Source organism: Macaca fascicularis, chromosome 8 (assembly GCF_037993035.2).
Source record: "Macaca fascicularis isolate 582-1 chromosome 8, T2T-MFA8v1.1".
NCBI lineage: Eukaryota > Metazoa > Chordata > Mammalia > Primates > Cercopithecidae > Macaca > Macaca fascicularis.
In genome coordinates this window covers 144,159,974-144,180,374 of record NC_088382.1, presented here as the reverse complement: position 1 = coordinate 144,180,374, position 20,401 = coordinate 144,159,974, and the positions used below count along the sequence as shown (strand labels likewise).

At 44.0% G+C, this 20,401-nt stretch overlaps 1 protein-coding gene across 6 annotated transcripts in view; it reads left to right on the top strand.

Moving 5' to 3' along the window:
* ZFAT (zinc finger and AT-hook domain containing) overlaps positions 1–20,401 on the top strand; it is a 239,854-nt gene that overhangs the window by 168,734 nt on the left and 50,719 nt on the right. For all 6 annotated transcript variants that reach the window (XR_012416955.1, XM_045398740.2, XM_005564124.4 and 3 more), the window contains one exon: positions 12,354–12,492. Coding sequence is in view for 5 of the 6 variants with exons in the window: in XM_045398740.2 (XP_045254675.1) it covers positions 12,354–12,492 (139 nt within the window). In the remaining variant the exon portion in view is untranslated. The remainder of the gene's footprint in view (positions 1–12,353; positions 12,493–20,401) is intronic.

Genomic DNA, 20,401 nt, shown 5'->3' with positions numbered 1-20,401 from the left:
GCATATCTAAACCACATCTAAGTAATTTTTTTAAATTACTTTTTCTAGGGACAGAGTCTCGCTGTGTTGCCCAGGCTGGTCTTGAACTCCTGGGCTCCAGGGATCCTCTCACCTTGGCCCCCTGACTAGCTGGGACTACAAGGAGGACATGTGCCCCACTTCTAGCTAATTAAAAAAATTTTTTTTTGTTAGAGACAGAGTCTCAGTATGTTGCCCAGGCTGGTCTTGAACTCCTGGGCTTAACCATTTCTCCCACCTCAGCCTCCCGAAGTGTTGGGATTACAGGTGTGAGCCACTGCACCTGGCCTTGTATATTTGTTTTGAAGTTTGCTTCTTTACTCAGAGTTATATTGGTCAGACTGACCAGTTCTCACGTATAACCCTAGTTCACTCATTTCTTTGCAGCACATATGCCATTGTGTGAAATATGACTCCCCCATGTGAACCTAGCATGATGTTATTATTCATTTAATTGCAGTGAATAATTGGGTTCTTTCTGTTTTGTTGCTTTTATGAGCTCAGCTGCTCTGGACTCATGACACATGTGTTCTGGTATGCTTGTCCACCAGTTTCTTCAAGATACATACACCCACAGAGGACTTGCAGGCCATGGGATATACACAGCTTCAGCTTTGCTAGGTGATGCTCAATTGTTTTCCAAAGTGGTTGCACCAGTTTGCAGCAGCATGCATTAGCCTCTCTTGGTCCATATCTTGGTGTGAACTTTCCGTGTTGCCAGTCTGGTAGCTGTGCAGTGACCTTCTATGTGGTTTTACTTTTATCTTCATGATTGTTAATGAGGTTGGGCCCCTTTTCATATGTTTTTTAGCTGCTTGGATTTCTTTACTTTCTTTTACTCTCCTTCCCTCCCTCCTCCACCTTTTTTTCTAGTAAAGTGTCTGTTCAGCTAGTTTTTCATTGTTCTATTGGGAGATTTTGTTGTTTTCTTACTTGTCTTCAGGAATTCTTTATCTCTCTTAAGTGTGGGTCATTTTTGGTTATATGTTAGGGATACAGTTTATCCTTATTTGGCTTTACTTCACTTTCTTTGTGATGTCTCTTAAAGTTCTTAAATTTAATGTTGTTTTTTTTTAAAAAAAATTGTAACCAGATTTTTGGCTTTTTTCTTTTGTTGTTGTTGTTGTTGTTAGGAGGGTTTGCTGGACTAACTGCACATGAATCGTTAACAGAAAGGGGCAGGCAATCTTCCTTTCTCTTTTAGCCACATAACTGTATTTGAGCGTCTGCCTGTGCTGGGCACTGCACTGGCTGCCAGGGGAGCATAGGTGAGCGGGTTCTGATGTAGTCTGTACTCTCAAAGGATTTGCAGCCTGTGGAGGGTGGACGTGGAGAGGCAGGTGGCAGTTACACCATAGCAGGATTCGTACCACAGCTTTACCAGGTGTTGGGGGACAGATGAGAAGAAGAACTTACATCTTCCTGGGAGAGTTAGACAAAATTTCAGGGTGAAGGTGGGGCGAGTAAAGAGCAAGCTGAGGCTCGTGAAGAATGGATGGGGGCCTAGCTGATGAACTTTCCCACTCTCAGTACCACAAGACAATGGGTCGACATTTTTAGTAACTTGGGGATAAAGAAAATGTTGAACTCATCAAGTTTGGCTCAAATCTGTGAAGCATAATAACATTGTCTTCTTTCAAAGCGTAAGAGGGGGCATTGTTTTAAGTGAGGAGGTGGGTATTTATACAGTGTCATCCCATGATTTATGCTTTGGAGATCTAAGGCTTGATGCGTTGCTTGGAATGAGTGGGTCAGCGTTGAATCCAATGTGATCAACTTGTTCATTCAGACAAGTTTGGCTGATTTTCACTGTCAGTGGCATGTTTCACTAGATAACCATAGCCCCTTCTCACTTTGGTGTCATCTAGTATTAGAATCAATAGATTCTTTCTCGAGGGTATTGAGGGGAAGATACACAGAGCCTGACCCAAGGAACTCAGTAGAATAGAGCAATATCAGAAGGACAGAAGTGGATGCCTGCACACAACAGTTGAGAGATCCACTAAGGGGCAGGAACTTCCTGTGTGCTGAAGTTGTTCTGAAAGTTAGTGAAGTAGAGAAAGCAGGTGGGGAGTGTTCTTAACGAAAAAGGAATGGCTTGCAAACAGGAGTGGCAGTTGCAGGAGTGAGATGGTTTGGAGCAAGCTCCTGCACATCTCCCAGTGTGCCTGGCTGACTATCACAGAGAGGTGTGGCAGGTCATCTGGGGATTTGTACATGACCCCATCTCTTCTGTGAAGTAAGTACATGTAATTGGCTGACTGTCACAGAGAGGTAGTGGGCAGGTCTCTGGGGATTTGTACGTGACCACATCTCTTCTTCTCTGCAGTAACTGCATGTACCTGGCTGACTATCACAGAGAGGTGTGGCAGGTCGTCTGGGGATTTGTACATGACCCCATCTCTTCTTCTGTGCAGGAATTGCATGTGCCTGGCTGAGGGTCACAGAGAGGTGTGGGCAGGTTATTTGGGGCTTGGTACATGCTCTCCTTCCACTGCCCCCCCGCCCTCACTTCTGTACAATACCTGCATGTACTTGGCTCACTATTACAGAGAGATGTGGACAGGTCATCTGGGGCTCTCCACAGGCTCTGGCAGACCTTGAAGGCTCTGAGCAGGGGGCTGATAAAGACACTTGTTGTGTGAGATCATGTCCTGTGCAGCAACATGGATCAAGCTGGAGGCCATTATCCTAAGTGAATTAGTGCAAGAACACAAAACCAAATACCACATATTGTCACTTATACGTGGGTACTTAGTACACGTGGACACAAAGAAGGGGACAGTACACACTGGGGCCTGCTTGAGGCTGGTGGGAGGAGGATGAGGATTGAAAAACTACCTGTTGGGTATTATGCTAATTACGGTAACAAAATTATCTGTACACCAAACCTCTGTGACATGCATTTACCCATGTGACAAATCTGCACATGTACCCCTTAAGCCTAAAATAAAAGTTAGAAAGAAAAGAAAGACACTTGTTGTAGAGAGAATGGCAGGATCAAGACTAGGATAAGAAGGGCGGTTTGGAGACTTTGGTCCAGGACACAGCTGCCCGAGGGAAATCTGCTGATGGGGTGATGGGGTGTTCTGGATAGAGAGAGAGTGAGAATGCAAATGAGAAAGGAGCCGTATGGTTCGAGTCCATTGGCCGAAGATGACCATGGAGAGGGATGTGGTCAGAGAAGTGGGCAGGTCTGGATCAGGCAAGCCTTGTAGAGAAGAAAGTTACCAGCTGGCCTGGCCTTCAAGGTCCTGGCATCTGGGAGGGAGGAGGTAAGATGTAAACATTCAGGACCTCTAGTAGATGGTGGTGAACGAGGTAAGAGGATTTAGTGGAATGCCTGTGAGTGTGGTGCCAGCCACCTCCAGTTCGTAACATATTGCTTGGCATGTAGTAGATGCTCAGCAGATACTTTATTTATGAGTAAAGATAAGAGATCTTTTTGGAAAGAAATGGCAGCATGATTTGACATTTAAGTTTTATGTGAGGTGATGACATATTTTGCCTATTTTTCTTATCTCTCAGTGGATCATCGTTGATGGATCCTGTGATTGTCATTCCTCAAACTCAGACACTGGCATTAATTTCTCCATTCTCTTCCTCTCCCTCTCTCTCTCTTTTCTTTCCTTTTTTCTTTCTTCCTTTCCTCATCTCTTTTTTTGTGTGTGTCTTTTTACTTGTGGTAAATGAAGATAAACTGATGATTGGCTTGTATTAGTCCATTTTCTGTTGCTTATAACATAATACTTGAAACCGGGTAATTTATAAAGAAAAGGAATTTATTTCTCACAGTTCTGGAGGCTGTGAAGTTCAGGGTCAAGGGGCTGCATCTGGTTGAGAGCCTTCTTGCTGGTGGGGACTCTGCAGAGTCCCAAGGCAGTGCAGGATATCTCATGGTGAGGGGGCTGAGTGTTCGTGTGCTAGTGCATGTCCCCTTCCTCTTCTTAATAAAGCCACCAATTCCTTTCCCATGACAACTCATTAATCCGTCAATCCTTGAATGGGTAAATCCATGCATAAGGACAGAGCCCTCATTATTCAGTCACATCTTAAATGCCCAAACTCTCAATACCCCTCAATACTCCATAATATTAAATTTCAGCATGAGTTCTGGAGGGAAAAATATTCAAACTCTATGCATGACTGTCTCCAAATCTGAAGTCCAAGATTTCCCTTAAGGTCACATGAGGAAGCCCTGACAGAGCCTGCTGTCCTGGCCAGCTCATGGAACCCAGTGCCCGGAGTCCTGCTGGACCTACGAGAACTGGCCCCTCTCCCCTCTGGTGCCAGTGGGCAGGGCCACTTGATCCATGGAACCCTGAGCACATTTTCATGAGCCTAAAAAATGACCCCAAACTACAGGAAAACTACAAAATCAAGATGAACAAATGCCTACAGGCCAAAGTTTAACTTAACTGATGGTTAAATATAGTTCATAAAAACTTTATGACACCTGAAATCTATTTTTTAGGTTAGAGTTTTTTCACTTTTTCAGAATTTCCCAGTCCGCTAGATGGCCATTGAGGAATAACGGCATATGAGAGTGACGGTTAGTGTTTCTAAGTGACTTAACATGCAATATTATGAAAGTCTTTTTACTTATATTTACAGGAGTGAGTCCAGGGCAGTTGATGTATGAGTGGGTGCAGTTTAATTGGGTCATGGTGATGTAGGTGGGACTTTTTGTAGCCTTTGAAGGTGGTGGAGGGACTCTGTGCCTCCATGCGTGGGCAGGCAGCCTCCTACACAGGGTCCCAGGCCGTATGAAGAGAAGAGCTTCTCTAGAAGGGAAGGGAATGTCCTTGTCATAGGGAAAATTGAGAGGACACCCACCAGGAGGTTTCTTGGAGCCTCAGATGACCACATTAGATAGGGGAATAAAAATGTGGGAACATTTTAAAAGAGAACATTTAAAAGAGATAGAGCCAGTAAAACCAGCCAATCCTGAGGGCTGAGATGATGTGTGAGAGGGAGGAGATGGAGCTCCAGACTCCAGACTCCCCTGATCCTCTCACCTACTGTCTGTCCTCTCTTGTCCTTCTTCCAAGCCCATCTCCTTTTGGCTGCCTGCCCCTGCACCCCAGGGCGCTCTTCCAATCCTGCTTCTCTTCTCACTTTATACACTCTCTTTCTATGGCTGCGTTCAGTCTTAGGGCATCTGCTAGTTTCCTGTGCTAATACGCTAATGAACTGATTAAAGACCACAGTAGTGAGGCCTATGGTGTTTTTTGATTCTCAAAGCACAGTCGTGCTCTGTTTTTGGTGCCCCATCTAAACTCCATCAGGTAGGCAGGAAAGGTTTGCTGTCCCATTTCACAGATACGGAATCAAAAGCAGTGGAGGTGTAATGACTTGGCGAGGGTGACTCCACTGTTAGTGGTGGGCCTAACGCCTGACCCTCTTCTCCTGCTCCCGGTTCATTCATGCTGCCGCACTCCGTTCTTCTACCCTTGCTTGACATAGAATGCAATCATGTCCTTGAGAAGGTCCTTCTGTGTTGTAAAGGTGTCCACCACTTCTGTCTATCAGCAGTGTATAAATAGTCTTGTACCAACCAGTCCACTTCATGTAGGTCATAACCATTACATGGCCTTTTTCTGCATTTGAATCCAAATTTTCTGATACCAGATGGGTGGTTAGTCTCCTTCTGTATGTCTGTCTCTGTCTGTATCTTGATTACTACACCAGCCAGGTTGTTAAACTAAGGTTGAAATAGTGATGTATGGCCCCAGGTTTCACACACTAGTGGCATCGAGCACTTTCTGTTTTGCCTTTATTCTTCTTCACCCTCTCCAAGGTAGGCCTGTCAACAAAGGGGCGGATTCACATCTGATCTTTGAGCCTTTTGATATATGTGCCACCTTAATACCATACTTGGTTGCACAAATTAGACTGCAAAAACCTTACCTGATGACAGCCTTCTTGCTTGCTGTGAATAGGAGCCAACCGAGCAACTCCTCGTTTTACCAAAAAGCCATCCTCTACATTGCAGTCAGTTGCCAATGTCATGACCTTGCACATTACCTCATCACCAGCTTCTCATCTGCTTTACAACGTTCCTCTAGGTCTGTTCCTTGATGCCGATGGGAAATGCGATCACTTTAATGTAGTTAGAGGTTTTTAGATGTCTTCTAATCAGGCTTTTCAGAACCCAGTTTCATGTGTGAGATATGATTCCCTGTCCTCTTCTATTCTCTTTCTTTTTGTTTAAAGAACCAAAACAGCAAATTCTCAAATTATGAAAATGTGTATTTTACCAGCTTTTTATTTTTAAGAGGCAATAGGGTCTCGCTCTATCACCCAGACTTTTACTATGGTGGTGACATCTTGCTTGCTTGACATAAAAATAAGGACTTAAAGAATTTCAGCTTTAACAAATCTTCACTGTACCTTTTTTTAATCTTCTTCTTTTTTTTTTTTTTTTTGGCGACAGGGTCTCATTTTGTCATCCAGGCTGGAACACAGGGGCGCAATCTTGGCTCACTGTGACCTCTGCCTCCCAGATTCGAGCAATTCTCGTGCCTCAGCCCCACAAATAGCTGGGACTACAGGCATGTATCACCACGCCTGGCTAATTTTTGTATTTTTAGTAGAGAACAGGTTTCGCCATGTTACCCAGGCCAGTCTTGAACTCCTGACCCCAAGTGATCCGCCCACCTCAGCCTCCCAAAGTGCTGGGATTGCAGGCGTGAGTCACTGTGCCTGGCCCAATGTACCTTTTGAGAAAGATTTTTTTTTGATGTCACCTTTTGGAAAAAGGAACATGACCCAGCCTGTGCTCCTCATCTTTTCTCCTTGACTTGCTGAAGCCTGACTTTTGCCTGTCTCATGCTGCTGAACCTCTTCTTGGTAGGTTACCGGTGCCACCCCCTGATTGCCAGGTCCAGTGGACACAGGGGAGGCCCCTTCCTGTTGGATTTCTTAGAGCACTCAGCTCCATTATCCTCCTCTACCTGGAGGACCTTATTCCTCAGATCCCATGATTCCAGACTCCCCTGATCCCCACACCTGCTATCCTCTGTCATCCCTCTTCCAAGTCCACCTTCTTTTGCCTGCCTGCTCCTGTGTTCCAGGATGCTGTTCCAATCCTGCTTCTCTTCTCACTTGATATACTCTTTCCATGGCCACACTCAGTCTTAGGACCTCTGCTAGTTGCCTGTCCTCTGATCTGTGTTTGCAGCCCAGAGCTGTCCTCTGAGTTCTAGACCCACCCTGTGGGATGTTCAGAGTTCTAGGAATACATCCTCTCCCTCCCATTATCCATATAACTTCCTTTTTGCTGGTGGCCTTCCTTGCCTTCTGCCATCCATGCTGGAAGCTTGGGAGTCATCCTAGAGGCTCCATCTCTTCCCTCTCACACATCATCCCAGCCGTGAGGTCTGGCTGATTTTACCTTCTTCATCTCTCTTAAATGTTGTCTTCTTTTCCCATATTTTTATTCCCCTGCCTCATTTTAGGCCTTTAGTATCTCTCGTCCATGCCACTGCAGTTAACTGGATAATTGATTCCCGGCCTCCAGTCTTGTTCCTTTCAAGGTCCATTTTCCATTTAACTTCCAAGTATCCAGAGTGATATTTCAAAATGGGAAGTTGGCCATTGTCCCACCTGACACCTCCCAGGGGCTCCCATTGCCTAACATGACTTTCCTGACCCAGCACACAGCACACTGTGTTGACCTGGCTGGCATTGACCCTCTTCATCTCCTCTGCCCAGTCCTTGCCTCATAGTGATAGCCCAGTAACTGCCCACATCTCTCCCGGTCAACCATGGGGTTCCTTGGTCTAGAGGTTGATACTTAGATCTGGGCCACCTTATGTCCAGGAGACCCAAGAATACCAACCTGTGCCCCTCTCAGTTGGAGTTTTAGGGGGATATATGCTAGGGGAAAAAATGGCTAGTGGAAAACCAGATAATCTCTTTATTGTTGGCTGGGCCTGGGGCCCCATATCTGATGCAAATCAAGTAGCCAGGCTAGGAGACCGTGAAACTTTGGCAAGTCTCTAAACCATTCTGTGTCTCAGTTTCCTTACCTGTAAAAATGAGGATAATCATTGCACGTACCGTATGAGTTTGATGTAAGACTTATAGGAATTAATCCATGCAAAACATTTAGAGCTATCTGGCATATAGTAGCTATCAGTGAAAATGAGAGAAATCAGTAATATTTATCATGTTAGATCTCATTACTTTGGTTAAGAACTTATGTGCAACATTGAATAATAGCTATGCTGATGGGCTCCCTGTCTTGCTTTTTGGACCACGATAAGAACTTCGATGTTGCGTTCCAAATGAGCTATGGAGCCAACTTATATCTTCCTCCCAACTCTAGGCTGGATTCTGTCCTGAAAGCTCTGAATAAATAATTTCCCTTTTGAGATCTAGTGTCATTTGTTGTTTGCGAGTTTCTGACTTAGAAACCAAGTTCTATGATTTAGTTTTCCCAGATAGCGTTTAATCTTTGGAGTTGATATTTAAGTCCCCAAACGTGTATATATTTAGGGAATCACAAATCTGCCTCATTCACCATGTATCCCTGGGGGTCAGAGGACAGTCAGAGGTCAGTAAATATATGCTCCATAAATGAAACCTTGAGACTTGCAGTATTGATAAGGCAGCAGGCTTTATGTCTGGCAGTGGCTTACCGATGCTGTTCCCTCCCTCTGCCTGTCTCCTCCCCTGCGTCAGCCCCAGGAGAATTCTCTGCTGGCCTGTGGCAGTGCCTCACATATCAGATCTTGTTTTGCTTGAAGAGCCTAGATGGGGCTCAGTTCCCACACTTCGGGAGAGAAGATCCCCAGCAGAAAATGGGTGGTAATGGACTTCATGTAGAGGTTCTAATGGATATGAAGGATAGAAGCAAGACCAGTGAAGGAAAGGGACTGGGAGGTTTATCTTCCTAACTCCCCCTGCACTGTTCAGCAGTGAAAAGACTGCCGGGGCATGTTTTGAACCCCGTGCATCAAAGCAGAGACTAAGTAGACAGCAGACTGCTGGAGAGGCTGCAGAAGGAAGGCTTCCATGGGGAGAAGATTTCTCCAAGTCAAGTGTTTCTTTCAACTCTCAGAATTGAAAATTTTGATAGAAATTGCTAGCTCAGAGACTGAATCCTCATTTGGGCTCTCACGTACATTTTTTGCCAATATGCTCACATTCTGGCAATTTTTCTTCTCATTAGCAATTCTGCCAATGGATGGGCATGGGGAAGAAAAGGAGCTGAACTCACAGGAAGCTGTTTATCTGCTTTGCTGCAAGAAGGGTGAAATTGGCTCTCGAGTCTGAAGCTAGGTTTGCAGGACCATTTCTTATTTTCATCACCCTTTTTCTTCCTGCGTTTTATGCCCACTGACTGCCCGATGCTGGCGATATAGCATTTTCACTTTTTGATTTCTGTGTAAATGCTAACATTCCAAAAATAATATCTGCATGCTGTTTGCTTATTTAGAGATGAAAGCACTTGAAAATGGTTTAACTTTTATTTTAGCTTTGCAGTAATCATATATTAGAATTTTAGACCTTTTGTTCTCTATGCACTAGATAGATGAGAAAGCCAGACAAATTTTGCCTTTGTTCCAGGTCCTTTTGTTTAGTAAATGCTCTGGGCCAAACTCCAAGGATTCTTTACCCGAGGGACTTAATGTAGAAACACAGCACGTACGGTGCGGCACAGAGCATCTGGTAACCAGAGTGTGAGCCTTGGTGTAGGGCGAAGTCCCTGAGGAATGTTTTAGAGCTGGTTGACCAACCAGATTAACTGCCCTGTATCTTTCCAAGAATGGCCCTTCTGGGGATGGCAGTATTCCCTTTATAGGCTGGGAGGGTCTCCTTCTCTGTGCTGGAGAGAGAGAGAGGAGGACAGGGGCGCTCTGGAAAAGCTTCCCAGGAAGGTTGGACAAGACTCCGTGATCAGTTGAACAGTAAGAAAGAAGGAAAAACGAAAAGATGGCTGTGGGTTTCTGTCTTTGATGACTAACTGATTTTGCAGAAAGATACGAGTCCAAAGTTTAAGGGGTCTATAGAACGTCCCTGCGGAGATACCTGGAAGGCAGTTGAAAATTCCCATCTATGGTTCGGGAGAGAGGACCCAACAAAACATATAGATCCACCAATCAGCAATGCAAAAATGATAATTGGAATCAGAGCAGAAGAACAAATCCAGCCCAAGGCCAGCACCTTAGAAAGATCCAGCATTTGACATTAAGTCTGTGTTGCAGATCCCATAAATAAGTCTAGAAAGCTGAGCCATGGCAGAACCTGGTGACAGTGGCATGACGATGTCACACCTGCCACAGTGGGATAGGGCAACCAGCCTAAGGAGATGGGATGGAGGAGCATGAGGTCTGAGCAGAAGGCACCCCCAGGAGTTGCTTGCTAGGAGATGGCAGAGGCCTGAGAAAGGGAGGTGACAGCATGAAGGCTGAAGGGGGAACAGCTCTTGGAGCAGGTGGTGGGCAAGGGGCCTACGAGGAAGGAGTATGACTTAAGCAGGGGGTGAGGTGGAAGATTTTCCTCTTCATTTTCTTCTTTTCCTCCCTCCTCTCTCTCTCTCTTTCTCTGTCTCCCTCTCTCCCTCTCCCCCTCTCCCTTTCCCTCTCTCTCTCTCTCTCTTTCTCTGTCTCCCTCTATCCTTCTCCCCCTCTCCCTTTCCCTCTCTCTTTCTCTCCCTTCTCTCCCTCTCCCCCTGCCTTTCCTTTTCTCCCCTCTCTCCCTCTGTCCCTTCTCTCTCTCCCCCTCTCTCCTCCTCCCCTTCTCCCTCTCTCCCATCTGCCTCTATGGGAAGACTGCATCACAGTTTTATACTTGAAGGGAAGAAACGTTGAAAGAGGGACTGATCTAAGCTTCAAAGATGAGAGGACATTTTCTCTACTGTTGGTGTACTTCACATTCAGACATTTCTGTTGCTGGTTTAGCTCTTATAGGTAACAGTGATGAAAAAAGTGATGAATTGGACAGTCAAGGAGTAAAGGTATTGTTTGAGGTCTTAATAGATGCAGTGGTACATCAGCTTCCAGATGCCCGGTAAGAATTGTGATAGAATTGCTGATAAAATCAGTAAGAAATGCTTTGCACGGCATTTTAGGTATCACTTGATATGATACCATTTAATTCTCACAACAACCTTATGACATGGGCATGATCCTCATTTGCCTCATGTAAAGATCCATGCTAAGAGAAGTTTCACGACTTGCCTGAGGTTCTATCATTGGTCAAGGCCAGAGGTGTGGCTGGACTTGCTCCATCTGAGTCCCCTGCACCAGGCAGAGTGCTGCTCCCATTTTGGCTGCTGCATGCTCTTCTGCTCCTCCTGGGCTAGAAGGCTGCTGGGTCATCAAACAGGCCCGAATGACCCTGGAGCACTGTCAGAATCATACAGCATGTGGATTACAGGGGCATGCTGGCAGCTCCTGACCAGGGGCCGTGGCATGGAATTTAACAGTGATGGAGATGCGCCTCCATTGAGCAGCCAAAGGCCAGGTCTCATTGAGCTTCCCCAGGGGCCCAGCAGGTGCCTCTTTCCCCAGCCTCACTGTTTATGCAGCCTCCAAGGCATTGTGCCAGGGGAAAGACAAGGCTGCATGACTCATTCGTGGCCTCATCCCAAAAGTGCCTTGTCTTGACCAGGTGGGCGTGAGAAATAGATTTTACCTGCTAGACTTCTCTAATGGTTGACACTTGTGTATGCCGGTGCTTGCAGGCAAATACTGCGGAGGAATTGATTTAGCTAAAGAAGCAAATACAGTGACGCATCACTGAATAGCAGGGATACGTTCTGAGAAATGCGTCCTTAAGCAAACTCTTAGTTGTAGAACATCATAGAATGGACTTACACAGATGTAGAAGGTATAGCCTACCTGCGCTTGCAGGCTGTATGGTAGAACCTACTGCTGTGACCGCTGTTGTATATGCAGTCTGAGGTTGAGTGAAACGTCATTATGTGACTCCTGACTGTAGATCAGGGAACTAACTGTAATGAGAGCTACTTTTAATGTCATTCGCTTAAAAAAATGATAGATTACTATATTGCTTTTTTGGTCTTCTTCTTGAACAAAAACTAAATTCTGAGGTGGATGAAAACAGAAAAGAAGTAACAAAAGCAAATTCATTCAGTAGAGACAGCTCCTCCTCTGAGGCAGCTTGTCCTGGTCCCTTGGTTGGTCACTGCAGAGTCAGGTCTCAGCATTCTTGCCTTAGTGGTTTTCCCTAGAACATATCACAGGTGATGGGGTCTGCTCATTTTAGACCTTCTGGGTGTCAGATGCTCATCAGGTGGGAGCAGCAGCGAAGGCAGACATCTGGGGCCCACCTTCTCTAACGCCTCCTCATTGTCCCCACAGCCTTTCCGCTGTGCCCACTGCCATTACTCCTGCAACATATCTGGCTCTCTGAAGCGGCACTACAACAGGAAGCACCCCAACGAGGAGTACGCCAACGTGGGCACTGGGGAGCTGGCGGCGGAGGTGCTCATCCAGCAAGGTAGGCAAGGGGCCAGCAAGCTGGGGCCCTGCCTGCTTCCTTGTATACCAAGTCCCCCAGTGGGAAGAGCTGCTGACATCCTGCAGTTCAGTTCTCACACCTAAATGTGCCAGTGATGTTCGTTCTTCCTTGTCATCATTGTTGTCATCATCATCCTTATCATTGTCAGCATTACCTCCTGCCTGGTTAGTATTATAACAACCTTAGTGGAAGTCTAAAATGACAAGTGAAAATTCACCCACAGATTCTACTACCCTCAGCAATGCTTATTTGTCAGCATTGCCTTCCATTCTTCGTCGGTGCATAAAGTTCGCAGAGATGAAAGTTCAGTTGTCTTTCTTTACTTCATATTAACAGGAACGTTTTGTTTTTCTTTGGTACATTGTCTTCCTAATTATGACTTCTAAGGGCTTTTTGTAATTCAATATTGAATGGAAACACTGACAATTCTGTTATTGAACATTGTGGGGTTTTTAGATTTTTTCTTTCTTTGCAGTTATAACTAATGCTATTGTAGGCATATTTATAGGTGAACTTTTTCGGATTATCTAAAAATATTTATTGAGTAAGCTTGTTACTTATTCATCCTGAAAAGAAAAAAAGGCATTCTAGAACATTTAAACTGATGAGAATTGATGAAAGCCTCTTTTCATTTTAAATTATTACAACTTTGTGGGGTTTTTTGTTGTTTTATTTCAATAAATAATCACATTCCCACTTGAGAGGACTTAGCTTATGTGTTGTTACCATACAGAGAATTCTGTTGTATTTATATCTGCACTTCAATAATTCAGCTAAAAACTGATTGCAGCACACTGTTTACTGCTCCTCTTTCCTAAGTCCTGTGACTATTTGAAGCTGAAGACAGATTTAGAAATCTGCCCCCAGTAAACAGAGATGTGGAATTGTAGACTGCTGCAGCTGGGGAGGCTTGGAGTTTTGTTTCAGCGTGAAGCTCCGCTCGCCGTAATAGCCATGAAATGCATCTTAATGTAAAACAAATGAATTGACTATATCCTTCAGCACTTTCAGTGACAGGGCTGATGCACGGAAATAGATGAGCAGCACAGAAGACTCAGGATAATTTTAAAGCCATCCATCTGGGGGTAATGGTGAGCTTGCGTCTTCGTTTTCCTAATGGCAGTTTTATGGAACTGGGGAGCAGGATATGCTGTGGGAAGGGCCCTGGCTCCAATCTGCATTCTTCTTTTTTAGCTGCGCCATCTTGGGCAAGCTCTCAGGCCCTTCACCTGTAGAATGGAGTTCACAGCAGTCATCTTCCACGATGGTGGAGAGGATTAAATGAAAAAACACGTGCATGCAGTACATGTTCAGTCCTTGCTTTTGTATATTTTTTTCTGAACATATCTAGGACTTGTGGAGCCATCACATTATTTTTTATGACCCATGCCAGTGCCCCATGTCCAGGAATTACAGAGGGGAGAATAGATTGGCTTACAGCCCCAGTAAATAACTGGAGTTGCAGGTTAGGGATTCTTTTTCACATCCTTCACACTCTTGGTTTGGATTGCCAGGAAATAGATGTTTACTGTGGCTGTTGGGACAGGCGTGAGGATCTGAGTGATGATACCATCATTGCCCTGTGCTTCCAAACTTTCATCATTGCCTTGCGAAAAATTTGCTGAGGTTGAACTGTTTCATGCCCTAAGTTTCCAGTTAACTTCCTAAGACTCTCTGTAATCAGTCGTTATTCCCTGACAGGAGCAGGGTTTTTATGTTTTATCTTTGCAGGGGTGCTTTTGGTTCCTCTTTCAGAGATACACATACACACGCACACACACACAGATATATATTCACAGTTGTTCCTAGGCATCCATGGGGGATTGGTTCCAGGACCCTCTGCAGATACCACAATCCACAGATGGCTCAAGTCCATTATATAAAATGGCATGGTGTTTGGATATAGCCTACACACATCCTCCTATGTACTTTAAATCATCTCCAGATTACTTATAATAACTTATACAATGTAAATGCTATGTGAGTAGTTATCATAGTTTGGTTTTTAATTTATATTATTTTTGATTTTTGTATTGTTATTTTTTATTTATTTTTCCTGAATATTTTCAATCTGCAGTTGGTTGAACCCATGGATATGGAGGGCCATCTGTGCATATATATAGATGTATTATTTGCATATGCAAATACACTTGTGTGCATATGTATGTATATATGTTTATCCCCCCATTCCCTTCAAGTCGTGTCTCTCGACTCTTAAAGAGACGTTGCGCCGCTGTGCTCTGGCAGGAGAACAGTCTCTGAAATCAGATGGCTGGTGGAGTATGAACACAGTTTAGAAATCTCAGAAGCACAAAGTTCACGTTGTTTTTATGTCTGGGAGAGCGGAGCAGAATGAAAGGAGAACATGAAACCAGATTCAATTACTGTTTGGAAATGTTGAATTGTTTGGAACCACTGCAATTTTTCATTTTCTTTTGATTAATTTCAAGTAACTCTCTCCATCCCCATTTGGTTTTATTTTCCTCTTCTACTCTCCCAAAAATATCTTTATACTTTATGATTTCATGTTTTGATATAGAGGAAGATGTCTTAAAATAACATCATAAAAAACACAAATAACATGTATTTTTCTCAGAAGGATTTTACAGTCTCCTTTAAACCACGTGCAGGGATCCCTTGTGTATCAGCTGTATTAAACGGTGTGACACTGTGATATGTGCAGCTATTGATTCCTAGGAAAGACCCTCCTGCCTGCCATGCCACAAGGATCCCGGGATTCCAGGGAGGGGTTCAGTGCACAGTGCTGCAGAGGAGGTCAGGAGAATGGCCTAAAAGGAGCCGAGAGTTCCCACATCAGACACTTCTGTTCTTTGCAGGTTTCTAAAGGAAGGCACTATGGCATTCTCCATGGAGTTTGGGTGGTTTACTGTGTGTTCCCAAAGCTTGCTGGGAAGGATGGCTGCATAGGCTCTTCCCAAGTAGGAGGGAGGAGAAACCTGACTTGTAGAATTTGCCAATTTCTGTCGTGTAAATATTTCTACCATGGCCAAGTTTAAGCTGCTAACATGATGTCACTCAACATGGAGCTGGGGGACGTGTGCACATTTGGCTTACGAGCTTGCGTATCTTGGCTCCCACGTACCTTTCACCCTGAGAGCACTGGGTGACATTGCCAGGTCTCTGCCACCAGGGCCTGTCTGGATGCACTGATCCCTCAGAACTCGGATACTTTGTAGTAATTAAGGTAGTACTGAGCACTATGTAAATATTGTACTCCTGGCTTATATTTTATGTGCATCTGATGCTTTGAAGACAGATTCCTCTTAGCCATCACTTATTCATTAATATGGATTTGAGGCATTCTCTCACACAAATGCACATTTCATGCTGTTTAAGGTAGAAATACTTGTATTGCTTCAGTGGGCCTGCCCCTTTCCTCCCCTTAAAATACACCTGATTAAACTAGCTCAAGAACTGGTTCAGTAAATCACAGGCTATGAGAGACATCAGATACTTTGGTGCTAAGCTTTACGAAATCTTTTGCTCACTCCTAGAGCATGTAGCAGGGTGAAAATGGGGTTTAGCGGGCTTTCCAATGGCTTCCAAGCCGTCCCTCAAGTCTTTCTAGAGACTTGGAGTGAACACAGGCTTGGGAGTCAGATGGACCTGGGCTGGGATTTCTGATCACTGTGGACCTTGGGCCAGGTACTTAACCTCTCTGAATCTTGGTTTATATACCTCCATAGCAGTTGCAAAGATTAGATGTCATTCTCTAAGATTCCCAGAGAGTGCCAACAGTAAGTTCTTGATGAATGGCTCAAATCCACTATTACGTTTATCCACATATTTCTACTTTGAGCATGTATCTCCCAAGCGCCTACAGTGGGCCTGGCACCATGCTAGACACTGGGACTTGGTGTCAAACAAGGCAGTCATTGTTGATATTATTGTTATTCCTGCCCAGGTTGGGGACCAGGGCTAGGCAGCTCCCGCCAAAACTCTGTATTCTAATTATAGCAGAAGGAATACATCCCCTTCAGCTGTGGCCTGGAGCAGAGTTAGCTGCTTCTCCCAGGGTACTGTGTCCCCCAGTTTTAGAGAGTCATTGAAGTGTAAGGGTGGGTAACTGGAGCAAGAGAAAGCAGTAAGAGGAGAAGTGTTGAGAAGTCTTAGTATTTGGCATCTGCTAAAATCTTTATGTTACTTCGAAGTGCTATATTAGAAAAATGTAAATATGTATGCATGTGTACCTTGGATGTATGTTCATATATGAGTTTTTTACACCAGATTCAGGGAAAATAGCTTAGCAGGAAATCCAGAAACTGTGAGGTAACCCACAGGTGATGTATTTGATTTTTAGACATCTTAATTTTAAAATTGTTTTTATTAGGGCCCGGATTCAATAAGTTGTTGGCACATGCTTCTAGTGATGTGATATAATGCTGTGTTATTGATTATTATATTACGTGTTAATTTATCTCTCACAATGGCCCTGTGAGCTTGGCATAATCATTCCTATTGTAAAATAATGAAATGAAAGGAGTGCTAATAACTGACCTCAGGTCACACCAAGCCTGCAAGTGGCCAAGCCAAACCTTGTCTCCTGATTCAATGTCTGTGCCTTGCCGCTCACATGTTTGATGTCCCCTGAAGTTTGTAGATGTTTGCACTTGGTAGAGAGGAGGAGAAGAAAGGGGAGGAGAAGGAAGAGGCGTAGTCATCTCTTAAGCAATTGGGCCACATTTGCTGGTGGTCATATAGTAGTTTGTGGAAAAGTCACACACATGGGTACTGTTTATTTTCTCTTATTTCTTCATCCCCAAGGCTAGTTACTAATTTGATCGAAGACTGACTCTGGGACCTGTCTCTTTCCAAGCCCTTCCCTGTGGTTATCCAGAGTGTCTCAGATCCCAAAATTTGGGGCGTGTGTGAGGGGAGTGGGCAGATGGGAAGACCTCACTTACGCTCCTCTACCAAGTGTTTCTCGTGGGGTTTGGGACCTCAGCTTGGCTAATAATAAAATGTACTTTGTTCCTCCGCTGCATTTTCCCTTTTGCTCTTTTTCTTGAGGATCCTGTGGGAAGAGGGGCTGGGATTTGAAACAGGATTAAGATAGTCCCAGGTAGGATCTAATATTGCATGCTGTGTCACCAGGAACCCTCCTCTTCAGTGCTTACATGTGACTTCCAGTTAATTTCTACCCTTAAGCATTTCCTAGCTCTGAACTGGGGCTCTGGCTGGGCCCTAGAACAGACACTAAGTTAAGAGACAATAGGAAGTGAAATGTCAACAAAGTTCTATTCCATATTTCACTTGTTAATCTGTGTAGTACAATTATTCCATATCCACTTTCCTCGGATAATTCACCTGCTTTTGTTCCTTGTCCTTACCCATATTCGCATCCATCAGTGCCTGTGTTAGTTGCCTGTAGCTACTGTAACAAGTCACCGCATACTTCGTGGTGGATTAAAACAACACAGATCTATTTTTTTTATTATGCTTTATGTTCTAGGGTACATGTGCACAAAGTGCAGGTTTGTTACATATGTATACATGTGCCGTGTTGGTGTGATGCACCCATTAACTCGTCATTTACATTAGGTATATCTCCTAATGCTATCCCTCCCTCCCCACCCTGACCCCACAACAGGCCCCGCTGACCCCACAACAGGCCCCACAGATTTATTATCTTAGTTCTGAAGGTCAGAAGTCCAAAATGAGTCTCACCAAGTTAACATCAAAGTACTAACAAATACTCCTTCTGGAGACTCTAGGGGAGAATCCCTCTCCTGGCCTTTTCTAGCCTCTAGAGGCTACCTACATTCCTTGCCTTGTGGCCCCCTCCTCTATCTTCAAAGCCAGAAATGGCCAGTGGAGCTTCTCTCAAACTGCATGTCTGTGCTCTCTCCTGCCTTCTTCTTCTGATGACCTCTGTAATAGCATTAGGCCCGCTCGGAGAAACCAGAATGACCTCCCCCTCTCAAGATCCTGAACTGAAATCACATCGTTTTTGCTATGTAAGGTAACATACTCACATGTTCTGGGGATTAGGATGTGGCTGTCTTCAGGGGCTCATTATTCTGCCTACTGCACTCAGTGTCTTTTTTAAGAATATGAACTTTAGTGCAGTGGTCCTCTCAAAGAAAAAAAAAAAAAAGAATATGAACTTTAGCATCTTCACCTTACTGGAAGAGAAAACCAAGACCCGAGAGTTTCAGGAAGCTTTGGCTCACCTGAGCAAGTGCCAGATTCAGGTCTTGTGACTGCCCAGCCCAGTGTTGTATGCCATTCTGGGAGTTATATTATTGAAAATGAAATTGAATTTTCAATAACGCCAAGCACCACAAAGGAGCAGAGATATTTTAATGCCTGAAACTCCTCCAGAATATATTGCATTCCAAAAAGAGCAAAGGATACCGTGATCCGTTTTTTTAAATTGCTCTTGAAATTTTATACTTTTCCTGGTTAATCAGTCCATGTGAGGAAACTGTGATTTGAGGATTCCTGGTTTTTATGGTGTGCACTTAATATCAGTGCCATGAGTAGATTCACCAAGTCTTCCGTTGACCTTTACTGTGCATTGCCTAATAATTTACTGAATTCAAATAGAAATTAATTTATCTCAGCTTTGATATCAATTAACTGGCATAGTTATACATTCAGTCTAGATTACATATTTTCATTTGTTGTTCTTTAATTAAAGTCACTGTGGCAAAGGCTGAAGTTTTAATTAATGTGGGGGCATTATCATATTAAGTTTAATTTAAACATAATATAAGAATGTTTTCCTCTCTGAATTAGTTTCCACTAAAGAATACCCCAGAGGGAATCTTTAATTTCATTTTAAAGCCTAAGTTTAACCTTTAAAAGTTTGCCTTTGTTCATCATCACATATTAAGTCTTTATAGGAGAAGCAGCATCAGTTTAGCAAAAAAAAAAAAAAAAAAAAAAAGTAGAGGTCCTCATACCTTAGAGGTTTTTAAAAGATGATTGAAGGAAAAGACACGATTTTATGTGATTTTAAAAAGCGATAACCAAGGAAGTTAAAAATGAAGTTTAATTATCCTCTGGGCAAGAAAGAAGCTCGTTTGTTTTTGTGTGAAAAAAGAGCACATTATGTTTGAGTTTCAGAAAATAAACATCCATCTGAGCTGTCTTTTCTGCAGAATGTTCTAGAATTTAAGAATTTGGTGTTAGTTGCCAGTCTTTCTGCTGACAGTGGGTGCCTTCTGCCTCGGTGCCCTCCGCCTCTACCAGGGTTGGGGTCGGGAAATAGTGGGCGGAGGTGCTGGGGCTGCATAGTGGCTGACAGGTTGGCCTCTGTACTAGTGACTGTTTGGAAAATCACCCACCACCTCAGCTGGTAGAACAGAAACCCTAATAATAGAACAGTGCTCTCTCTTGATTCCACTGACATGGAATTGATTTGGAGATTGAGCACATCCAGACTGCATCTGGGAGATGATTAAATGTGGACCACATTCCTGTGAGGTTTATCTGGTATAATTTGTCCACACAACCTTGATATCAGGACAGAATTCCTCCATTTCTTCCCGAGTACCCTAATGAGCAATACATAAACATGGTAGCCGGAGATACACTCAGTGGTCAGCTCAGCTCTTTTGTTGCCTAAGTAAGAGCATCTTAGTGGTTTGTTCAGTTCACATGTATATTGGGGAGGTGGGATACTTTGGGACATCACGGGACCTGCATATCAGACATATAGAGGGGACTGTTTGTGAGGCTTTAGGACTCCACACAGAGGATGAGGAGGCTGTACAGGGATTTGAGTTGGAGAGGTGCTTAGTAGAAGAACCAGGAGTGAGTGGTGTCATAGAAACCCCAGAAGACTAGATCTTGACTGGAGAATGTGATCAGCATCGCCATATAATGCACAGAAGTCACACTGGACAGTAGCAAAGCCTGG